This window comes from Calliopsis andreniformis, chromosome 5, assembly GCF_051401765.1.
Source record: "Calliopsis andreniformis isolate RMS-2024a chromosome 5, iyCalAndr_principal, whole genome shotgun sequence".
In the NCBI taxonomy this organism is placed as follows: domain Eukaryota; kingdom Metazoa; phylum Arthropoda; class Insecta; order Hymenoptera; family Andrenidae; genus Calliopsis; species Calliopsis andreniformis.
The window spans coordinates 22,411,824-22,424,133 of record NC_135066.1 but is presented as its reverse complement, the minus strand read 5'-3'; the positions used below and the strand labels follow the sequence as shown (position 1 = coordinate 22,424,133).

Here is a 12,310-nt window from a genome sequence, read left to right as displayed (position 1 = left end):
TTGCATGTAAACAGTACATTGAAAGTACAGGAGAAATTGAAGGAAGTGAAGGGAAGTAGGAAATTTCGAAGCAGACAGGAGCAGGATCAATTTTTGATGTTCGCTCTTTACTTTTCTGAATTTCGTCGAGTGTTCATCGATACAGTATTTCATTGTCTTAAATACGAATTGCGTTTTAGTTTTGGTTCGTCGTTGCTATTTTCCCATTTACGTAACAGGTATGTTAATTTTATACTTAATATTTATTAAATAATTTTAATAAGTAATAATATATAATAATATATAATACATAATTATGTATAAAAAGATTGCTGCTGAGACATGTGTCGGCTTTAATGAATATTTTTTACAATGTATCAATTGAACTTGTAAAATTAGCAAGTTAATGTTACATAAGTTTAATTTAGATATTAAAATTAGGAGTTATATTAAGTTTTATGTTAAAAATTATGTAATATTTGGTTTTATTTGTATAGATAAGGATAATATGATAGAGTATATTATTAATTATATAATCGATAGCTATATATATGTACTGTAAATTTGTAAATAATTTAATTAATGCTAAATGTAGTACAGATAAATGTATAAGTACTTTTTCGAACGAAAAATGTAAAATATTAATAAAACGTAATTCGTAAATAAATTGTAATTTATACCTTTTTATTTATATGTAATGAAATAAAACAAGTTGAGATGTGTATTACAAATTTTAAAAATCCCGCCGTTAGTTATATAGTAATACTCACATCTCACCAGAGAGAGCTGTTATCATGTTAACAAAACAATATATTGAGTGGCGCTACCCTGCTGTATATCATAATTTGAAAGTGTTACAACGAATATGTAGAATGTTAATTTTAAGAGTAAATTTTAATTACATATTTAATCAACAATCAACATATCTGAGGTGTTGAATTATAACCAATAATCAATGGATCAACTTGTATTCGATATTTATAATATTCTAGTGCAAATACGTTATCCCAAAATTACAACTGTGACAGTTAAAGATGTAGAATTAGTACTTCTCAAAGGAGAGAATCGAATTTCGTTGCTTTCTTGGCTTCTAAGTAAAAAATTTTCTTCCATAGCAAATGAATTAGAAAAATTGGAAGGCCAAGTTTTGGAAGGTATTATTACATTAGCATTTGTAAATATCCTAAGTTAAATACTAACTTAACATAACATAACTAATTAAATATCTCTTTGTACAGATAAGTTGTACGAGTATTACAGTGGAATTGGAGTCTGTGCTAACAAAAAATTTCTTTTGGTATGTATTTTACTTGAATTTCTTTATGTTACTAAAAGATTTATAAACTATTATTTATAGGGAAATTGTCCATGGCAAGATCAATTTTCTATTCTAAAAATATTATTAGATTTTATAAAGTGTTTGTATTCAGAGTCTTTTGATGTCAATTATGGCCCAACCAAATGCACCAATGATATTTTAAATGTATGTAAATAGATGCTTAAAATATATGGGAAGATACTGATATAATAAGCATATTTTATGCATAGGTTCATATTAATGAAGATTCAAATATAAAATCCAATATTGATTTAAACTTAAATTATTCTGAATCTGTACAATATTTTGATAATTTGAGAAAATATGTGGATGAGTACAAAGGACTAGGATTTAATCATGAATCACAAAAGGAAAAATATGTCACAGAAGATAAAGCACAGGTGATATTCAATTGTACCTTTTTCGTATGTGTACAAAAATGGAAACTTAAATAAAATTTCAGGAAGAAGAAAAGGAAATTAATGAAGATTCATATTTATTATTCTGTATGAGAGTAAAGAAATTCATAGAAGTTTTTTCAACTATTGGATCAGAATCTGTGGTTAATGTGAAGGAGACAAACACCAGTTTGCATTCTATGGATGATGATATTAAGGAGATATGTTTAAATTTCTCCTCTTTGATGAAGGTCTTTACATTTATTACATGTATATTATATCTTAACATCTTTGTTTCTGATTACGAATTTCTTTTAGTTTTTACAAGCAACGAAAGAAATAGTAAATGTTGCTTTACCAAAAGGCTTAAGTAAAACGACAACACAGTTAAACGACATTGTTGAAGATATTGTAAGTTACTCAGAGGAAGTTTTAAATGTTTATAAACCGTGATTAACATACAAAATTATTTAATTTGACATAACAAATAAAAGTATCATTTTCCAAGTGTATATTTCTTTACTTTTGTAAAATAAAAGTTTTACTCTTCAAGTATAAAGTGGTTATTATTTTGTTCGTTTTTGAAATTCATGAAAAATATATACTGTAGAGATTTTATAACGTGAAAAGCATGAAAATGTCAATTATTGTACTTAATTATTTTTCGGCGGGTTAATGTGCGTGATTAATAATCGTTTGGACGTGGCAATATGATGAAATAATAATTTATTGACCCACTAGCATAGCAATGAGATAATGAAGCACCATATTATCTAATTGTGAAGGTCAGAAGGATAGGTTATTCAATCTGTTACTGTATGGGTTGGATTGTTACAACATGAGGAAACCTGTAAACTTATTGTCTCCCTATACTTTGACTTATTTATAACAAATCTGTCTATATCAAATATCTTCCCTTAGACATAGAAGTTGAGTCTTGTTACGTGAAGACAAACTTTTGGTTTTCAGTTATAGGCTGATAAGTAAACGAAACCTTATGTCGAAGATATTGAAGAACAGATTTTGATAAATTATCATTCTTATTAAAAAATATGTTAACTGAAGAATAACACCGTTTTGTGGCTGTAACCAATTTATTAAATTACAATTGTAACATTATATACGTCATTGAGGTGGGACATCAAGTTGATACACTAGTTTCTGTAAGGCTCTTGTCTCTCATCCCATATTTCTATTTACACTGTCTGTTATTAATTTTAATGGTTCCCTCTTTGATTTGATTTCAAGTTATATAACAGGTAGATCACAAATACTAAAATTTAATAATAATTACATTAGTTTAGTTAGTTCGAATATCCTTAAGGAATCATATCCTGAATCTTAGTCGTTAAATCTTGTTCAATGATAACTGTAGGGTTGTTATCAGTAGTATGTTTCTCCATTATATGAATGACGTACAAATGTTTCACACTGTTGTATATAAATATAATACCATTCTTCTACGGATTAATGTTTACAACTAGGAAAAATGGTATCACGAAAACAATCTTAGATTCAATATATTCAAGTATCTTATGATCCACTATTGTCAGTATTCCTCTTTTGAATATTATGTTTACTTCCTATTTATCTTTTAATAATCACTATGAGAAAATAGGCAATTTAATTTTTTGGTCACTTGGATTTATTTCTCATTTCTCTGTACACTTGCTTGTGCGTGGACGTTGAATAGCGAGCGAGTTGGTTACGGTTGGACAAGGTTGCGGTCATTTGACAGGGATTCGGAGACGAAGGGAAAGTGACGGTAGCGTTTTATCCCGTGCTGAACACATTGGTTTGGAGTTGCTCCTATGATCTGAGAACCGGACCCCTTCGAGCTTCGGTTGTCTCCAATCTGCAGTCCTTCTCTTTCTGTAAGGGAAGAAGGGACGGAGGAAGGAGGACGGAAGAAGAGAATCAATGAGGGTGGGTCAATGATTCGAATAGAAGGACGAGTAAGACCTTTCTTTCTACAAATTAAATTTTATGTATCTTTGTTATAAATAATCGGAATCATGTTGCGTTTGATATTATTTTAATCGAGAGAAAACAAGGGACCGATTGATATTACTCGCGTGAAAATCTGTTAGCAAATAAAGCACTTGACTTTTTCTACTTCTTAATCCCTATTCCTATCCTTGTCTTTTGTGCCACTATCATTCTCGGGAGTTGAGTTTAGGTCGTGTGTGCAAAGGCTTTCATTGTTTGGTTACTTTGGTTACTTTATAATGTTAACATAATAAAATTCGAAAGTACTTGAGCAATTATTTCAAGAAAAATTTATATCAAATAGAAAATGAAACATTAGTTCATTTATCAGCTGCAAAATTAATTAGAAAAATATCATATTCATGTTCAACTACACAAACGCGTAGTTAGTTCAAAATAACATCTAGCTAACATTTATGATCACTACTACATGAATTACAAAATCAACCACCGAGAAAGGGGTATAGAATTCTACGATCGGCAATGGATACCTCGATGCTCTCCTGTTCGTTACGAGAACGTAACATTCAGTTACATGTTTGAGCCGTTCGCCCAGGTTTGTGCTGTTGGCAGTCAAAATTCTCCGACTCCTCTTTATCTTTAACCACCGATTCTAACTCCGAATCTTGTATTTATAACAGATTGTTAACATAATGAGTATATGTATGCATAAACGGAACGTCTTAATATTAAAAGGCTAAAGGTATGATAATCATAAGTAAGGCAAATAAGACAAAGCAATATTTCAATCCGTTCGTATTTTATAAATTAAATTACAGTTCTTAATTATACATGGGTAAAGAAAATTAATCACTTATTTTGAGGATATTTTTCATTTTCATATTTACTAACACGGAGTCGATATCGACATACTTTTTTTCGACTTCAACTATAATTGTCAGAGTGACTCAGAAATTTCTTCCAAACTCTGATTCTAACTCTAATTCTCCGACGCAACTTTTCTCTCGCGCTTATCGACTAAATGACTCAACTGGAAACGGTAACCTACTATTTGTGTCTTTCGAGAAGTTCTGTGGAAACAATTGAGGGTAATGATTTTTAGGGGTTTTCTCCTGGGGCACGAACACTGATCTCTGTACAGTAAAAGTTGGATAACTACCTGATCTGTCTACGGTGTAACTGCCTGATAGTTATTTCCACCACTGAGGGGGGACCCCTTTCGAGACGCTATGAAACTTGAAAGCGAAGTAGGAACCGAGCAAAGTAACCAGATCCGAGATCGTGCATCGATGAGACAATATTAATGAAGGACAAAAGTTTTATATTTTTGTTTCCTTTTTTTAAACGAAACCTTTATCAGTGTATTTGTGAGGTTTTTCTGATTAGAACGAGACCAAATACGATACAATTTGGATAATACTTACTTATTAATATTAATAATTGTGTATCATAAATTACAAATATGGGTTGTATGGTACATTGAAAATAATATTATATTAGAACATTTTTTTTCGAACAACTATTTGTGTAAGTAATTGTACAAACTTGTACAAGTGCCCATGTGACGAAACACAGGTTGAATCCGGATCAACTGACTGCGTGGGTAAAAGTTCTTATCCATAAAAAATGAGGAAATTGTACCATGCAGTTACAATTGTCTAGAGTTTAGAATCTAGAAGCAGGCAGTTACAGTGGAGTAGAATCTAAGAACATGCAGTTATAAAATGCGGTGGTCGAAAAGACCAGATGTGCCAAATGAAGGACACATTTTTTTACATTGATGCTCGATGGTAAGATAAGGTATTCTAACTCAATCTCAGCTGGTGTATCGGAGAGACTACAACTAATATGAAGATGAAACTTGCGTAATTTTGGTTATTTTACAATAAAACTTTCACAGGCGTATTTCTAAGGGTTTTTTAATTAAAATAAGACCAAACACAATATACTTTGGAGTATATTTATTTATTTAGTAGGAGAAAAGGAAAGTTATTAACACTCATTAAATATAATCCAAATTATTTCGTGTTTGGTCTTGTTTTGAACACAAAAACCTCAAAAATTTGATGAATTGTAAAAGTTTTATTAAAAAATTATCAAAATTAAAGACGTTTTATCATTGCGTCAGCATTATGTTAATGATGTTCCCTTTACGCCACCTTCACTATTTACCCTCTTTCTCTTTCACTCACTGTCCTTTTCGATGTTTAAAATACTTTAAAAGGACACTTGGCTCCTCGACTTAAGTTCAATCAGGGGAATAAATCTTTATCTCCGTTCGATAATTGTCTGCTACCGGTCCTGAATTTCAGACAGTTATCCAACTTTTATTGTATCTGGATACAGTATGGAGTTTCTGAGCATTGGTTGATGACGAGAGCAATAGAAGTGCCGCCATGTTATAAGAATGTAACATGCGCGGCACTTGTCGGGGATCAGAGATACTAATATTTCGAATTCACATGTATACTTGTAGCGCTATCTGATACTACTCTACGTCACTCGATGTCATTCGACAGTCATTCGGTTTCGGTGTAGTCATTTTTAAGTAAAAATTTTCTACAATCTGCAAGATACTAGATCTTCGGAACTGTGTGCAGCGTGTAGAAAAAGTGAGCGTACATGTGAACTGGAAATTTTAGTATCTTGGGTTTCTCATAAGCGTCGCGCTTGTTGTATTCTAACAATATGGCGGTACCTCCATTGTTCTCGTCGAGCTAAATTCCACTCTGTATCCAGATATACAGATCAATGGACACAAATAATACTTACACCCATACACAGAAACAGAAGGATACAAATTGAAGAGAGATAGCGTGGGCCAAAGCTTGAAGGGGCCTGGGCCTCAGGGCATAAAGAAGAGCAGGTAGGAGGTAGGAGGAACCTCGAGCTAGCGAGTTCAATACGGGATGACAAGACGGATGATCAATACCCCTGTCAAATCACAACCTTGTCCAAATCGTGGCCAGTCCTCGCGCTCTTCAACATCCACGCACAAGCAGCTGTAGCTGTATGAACAGCCATCACGAGCGAAGTGTGGACCACTCGTGGCAAGGAATACAGAGCAACGATGAATAAATTGAAATAACAAAAAAATTAAATTGTCTATTTTGTAACAGAGACCAGTAAAAGATAAATAGGAAGTAAATATGATATCCAAAGGAGAAGTACTGACAATAGTGGACCATAAGACACTTGAATATGTTGAATCTAACAAGGGAACACCCCAAAGTGTAAATGTTCGATTTTAATAAAACTTGGCATGCTTATAGATTAGTCAAAAATATTAAACTTGTATTGTTTTTTTGTCTGCTAGTATCCATGTTAAAGGGGTCAAAACCACCCCCCAAAATTAGGAGTGGAAAACATATTTCGCTCAATATCTCGAGAACTATTACATCTAGCGAAATTATGTAAGTGGAGCGATTACATATTTTTCAACGGTGAATCCATCTATATAACTAGTTTTTAAAAGTATCAATTTGTTTAGAAAATATATTAAAAAATAGTATATTTTTGTTGTTTTCCTTGACTAAATGTTGATCGATCTTTTTACAAATTTGTATGTGAATACTATGAACCAAAGCAATAAATACGGATAAAATAGTTTTGAATTTTTACACTATAAACAAAATAATAGCAATCTTAGGTTACATTTTATAACATATATATATTTATAATGGTCTCATCGTTGTATTATGATATTTATTGTTTATTGTTCATTAAACATATAAATAGTAACACCGCTAGTGAATACTCTCAACGTCTCGCATTCGTTGCAAACAGTTCGATGGGTTCAGTGCACAGACTTCTATACAGGGTGTTCGCGTCATTACTAGCCAGCGTTCTTTTTTTTTTATTTGGAAACTGTTGCGATTAGAAAAAAAATGAAAGAGGTAAAAGTTTTACAGTATTTTATGACCAATAGAACAATGTATATCAATTGCATATATGCATTATTTTTCGAGAAATGAAGGTGGCCTTCAATTTTTTAAATGGAATGTCATATATTTGTTTATGTCTTATGAAAGTCTATGCCAATACGAGTTCATTCGGGTATTATAGCTTATAAAAGATCGGGAATAAAAGAAATATTTCGATTATTTCGCATTACCGTATTTACCAGTATTTCTTGGTAATAAGACTACATTGCGTGTTCAATGTGACTAGTTTTTGTATTATTATTGAGTGTCAGGATGTTTACTTCTGTTATTAAGAATACAAGACGGATTCAGTCTTACTGTGTAAGTCATCTAAAGATGTTCTGTTGAAATGTATCGTTATTCGATAACAGAGAAGTCAAATATGGTACGCATTTATACGAGCGCAATCAAAATGAAAGATGCAGTAAATCGAAGTATTTCTTATAGTAAAAGAAATAAATTGGTTTTTATTGGAGTGCAAATAACAATACATGTCTATATAATACAATAAAAATAATGTAAAACTTTATAATTCACACAAATTATAATATTAATCTCAAATATTTTCATCGTTTTAAAGTTCATTATTCAGATCACCGACTTCTTTGTGATGTTAAAGCATGCAGACCTGCTGTAACCATAAATGTAATAAATACTGTTTGATAGATTTGGGTATATAACATATTTATAATATACAGTGTGTGTTTTATCTATGAACGCTTCAATATTTGAAGAAATGTTGATGATACAAAAAAATAGTTAAGACAAAACTTGTAGGGTTCGAAGGGGCACATATGATGCCTATATCAAATTGTAGGGATGGCATTGGGCAAGGCGGCCGTGCACGCCTATCCTTGTTTTCAAGGAAAGGGTTGAGCGCAATGATAAAAGCCGACATTACGTTGTAAACCGTTGACAAATGAATGCGTTATCAGATTTATGAATTTCAATTCGTTCCGACTACAAAATTGACCCTGTGATGACCTTGAAAAGCTGTATGAAGGTCACCGGTACATTTTTCAATGGAACGCTATATTTTTTATTTTATATTCATGTAGCTGACGTTAAAATATTTTCAAAACACTGTCTACATATGTATTTTGCGCTAACTAATCTGGAGATATTAAATGAGAAATCTTATGCGCCGCCGGCATTAACGTTATCCGATATACATCGTGAGGAGGTTGCTTAGTCGGACTTTGTACATCATGGTGGCTCTAAAAATGGTACTTCTTTTAATGAAAGATATAAATGTGTATCTAAAAATCTAAAATACACACACTATATTACAATAGAGCGTCTGTTTGAAAGATTCTTTTGCCGTATCATAAATGAATTTCTTCTTTAGGTACAACCGCTAGCTTGTGCCGTCGTATCCCAGGGACTAAAGATGTTGTATACCTGAAATATCAATTTGGCATCTACTCTTACGCACTCCACTCAAGCGCATGTGAAAGAATAATACCAGAAATGTTGAGAAATGTAGAAAAAGAATTTTTAAGAAGAATCGAAAAGTGTATCATATTTGATGAGAAACACGTTAAAGATCAAATGAAAACTTAGGTACGACTGCTTATAAACATACAACTCAATGCAAATGCACAAACGTCTCTTTTTAAACCCACCATGATGTACAAAGTCCGACCGAGCAACCTCCCTGCGGTGTACATCGGGTAACGGTAATGCTGGCGGCGCATAAGATTTCTCATTTAACACTTAGCCGACCGATCAGGCAGATCTTCCCATTTTGAAGCAAGTCGGTGCCCGACCGATCGGGGAGATCTTCCCATTTTGAAGTTTGGCTTTCCCAAGCACGGTGGAAACCGAACAGTTCTCTGTGGCGCGTGCGGTCGGCTAGGTGTTAATATCTCTAGATTGGTTAGCGCAAAATACATGTGTAGATAATGTTTTGAAAATGTTTTAACGTCAGCTATATGAATATAAAATAAAAAATATAACGTTCCATTAAAAAATGTACCCGTGACCTTCATATAGCTTTTCAAGGTCATCACAGGGTCAATTTGATATGGACATCATATGTGCCCCTTCGAACCCTACAAGTTTTGTCTTAACTATTTTTTTATTATCAATATTTCTCCAGACATTGAAGCGTTCATAGATAAAACACACACTGTATATCAATGAATATTGTTATTGAAATTACATACAGGGTGTTTCTAAATTCGTGGGAAAACTCGGAGATGTAGGTAGAAGACAAGAAAATAAACCGGAAACTTCATATGCAATATTCTCCGAAACGCTTAGTTTGTTAGTTATACGCGATTTTATATTTCGTAAAATACCGATGTAACAGTGACCCATCCCCTTTAAGGTTAGTGTCCGGGCTTCGACGAGGCCTCGAGCTTTTAAAGATCTGGGCATTTCTGGGCCTAAGTGAGCCTCTGGCGACTCGCAACGCGTGTAAAGAGATACTTCATCGAATGGGAAAGCATACTTTCTAATTGAAAATACTATTGATATTTATTTACGGGATTAAGGGGTTGCTTTGGCATTTTTAGAAAGTCGAAAATTTTGCTCTCTCATAAAGGGATAGCTTGAACCCTTTTAAATAACGTGGAAAAGATTTCATACTAAAATATTAAAAATGAAATTCGGTTTGAATGCACTGTCATTTCTCAAAATATTTCAAAATGTATTTTTACATGTAAACTTTTAACGCCATTCCAACTAAAGTATTCGAGAAAAATGCTATGTGTGAATAATAAGGACTTACCATAGGTTTATAATTGATGTTCGAAATAGCCTCCACTCTCACGCAAACATATCTCTAGACTTTTCCGAAAAGATTGCTGAATTTTCAGAAACATTTTGAGAAATGACAGTGCATTCAAACCGAATTTCATTTTTAATATTTTAGTATGAAATCTTTTCCACGTTATTTAAAAAGGTTCAAGCTATCCCTTTATGAGAGAGCAAAATTTTCGACTTTATAAAAATGCCAAAGCAACCCCTTAATCCCGTAAATAAATATCAATAGTATTTTTAATTAGAAAGTATGCTTTCCCATTCGATGAAGCATCTCTTTACACGCGTTGCGAGTCGCCAGAGGCTCACTTAGGCCCAGAAATGCCCAGATCTTTAAAAGCCCGAGGCCTCGTCGAAGTCCGGACACTAACTTTAAAGGGGATGGGTCACTGTTACATCGGTATTTTACGAAATATAAAATCGCGTATAACTAACAAACTAAGCGTTTCCGAGAATATTGCATATGAAGTTTTCGGTTTATTTTCTTGTCTTTTACCTACATCTCCGAGTTTTCCCACGAATTTAGAAACACCCTGTATATTTGTGTCAGAATTTGACGTTTTGCATTCTAAGGTTCGGAGTTTCCATTTGTTTTGTCCTCTTAGAGGAGATAACCGAGAACAAGGGGTTAAAATCTGCGGTGTATCCTTAGATAAATTTTTTGAAGGGATTGTATCTGGTTTTAAGTCTATTCTGTGACTTAAAATATTTTGCACAAGTTATACTCCATGCATTTAATAACCAGTTCTTTCTATTCACTGCTGCGTGTGCAATGTAAGAAGTTAGGTTTCAAATAAAGTTTAACATAAAACATGTGTACAATTTCAAAATAATATAATACTCACTGGAAGAAACCAATTCTGGAGAAACCAGTTCTTTAGTTTTTATGCTTCCACAGTGATCAACTATACATTTGATACGCATAATTACTCCAATAACTTGTACTACACGCTAACAAAAACCGATGTTGATCGACGCTTCAATGCGGCCCTTCCAGTCCTAGCAGCGGCAACTCAACATGTGTTGCTAAAAATTTGTTTATTGTTTCTCGGGGACGGACAAGACTTTCTCTTCTTCGCGGACCCTTTTGGACCGATGCACGATGTGTCTGCTTTCTGTCTCGAAACATTCGATATGTAGGCAGTAAAAGAGTGGAGTGAGCGTTTTTGTAAAACAGCTTGATGGTCCCTGAGTTGTACACTTCTGTAGAGCACGTGTTTTTCTCAACGTGTTTTCTCCCAATCTTGTTGTCGTATGGGAGTTAACTCATAATAGAAAAATGGAAAACTACGTGGGACTAGAAGCGGCTTCTTTGGAAAAATTATGTTGGTCAAAACATTACAAGCTTTTCCAGGACAAGTGGATCGACCGCGGCGGTCCTGTTGCCTGGCCCTCACGGTCACCAAACATGTATGCGTTGGATTTTTTCTTCTGGGGCTACCTAAAAGTAATTATTGTATTTACTTTTTACTTATTTTTGTTATAAGTACTATTTTTTTACTTACATTTTGCATTTGTTTTACGATAATCATTTCAAAATGAGGTATACCGTGAACCAGTGGAAACTCCGGAAGAAGCCATTGCACGTATTCACGGTGCAATAACCAACATTTCACCGGATATGCTTCAAAGGGTTCAGCGGCAGATACTTGTGCGTGCCCAAACGTGCATCAACACTGGCGGTAGTTATGTGGAGCATCTATTAAATTGAAACCAATCGGCTCCTTTCGGGGCCACCAATTTCTATAACGTAGGAACTACTCGTTCCATGAAACAAAAATTAAGAGGTCGTGACAAGGGATTTGGCGACAAACGATTAGTGGTTGTGCAGTGAAGTGAATAATGCGCATTCGATGTACTGTAAATACGATGTATCGTAAATATCTGAAAGATATTTTCTCGTTGGTATTTCGTATTTATTATTTAGAGTATTCACAAATTTACAAAAGCCTTTTCCCTCTATCATATTAAATGGT

General features: G+C 33.4%; 1 protein-coding gene across 2 annotated transcripts; it reads left to right on the top strand.

Moving 5' to 3' along the window:
• Positions 1-843: 843 nt before the first annotated feature.
• On the top strand, positions 844-2,207 carry LOC143179055 (uncharacterized). Of its 2 annotated transcripts, XM_076378052.1 has the most exons (6): positions 844-1,133; positions 1,218-1,276; positions 1,337-1,462; positions 1,528-1,698; positions 1,761-1,946; positions 2,014-2,207. In XM_076378052.1, the coding sequence occupies exons 1-6, from the start codon at positions 935-937 to the stop codon at positions 2,146-2,148; spliced, it is 876 nt and encodes a 291-aa protein (XP_076234167.1). In that variant the 5' UTR covers positions 844-934; the 3' UTR covers positions 2,149-2,207. The 2 variants fall into 2 exon arrangements, with proteins under 2 accessions (XP_076234167.1, XP_076234168.1); XM_076378053.1 differs by lacking the exon at positions 1,337-1,462.
• The last annotated feature ends 10,103 nt before the right edge of the window (positions 2,208-12,310 follow it).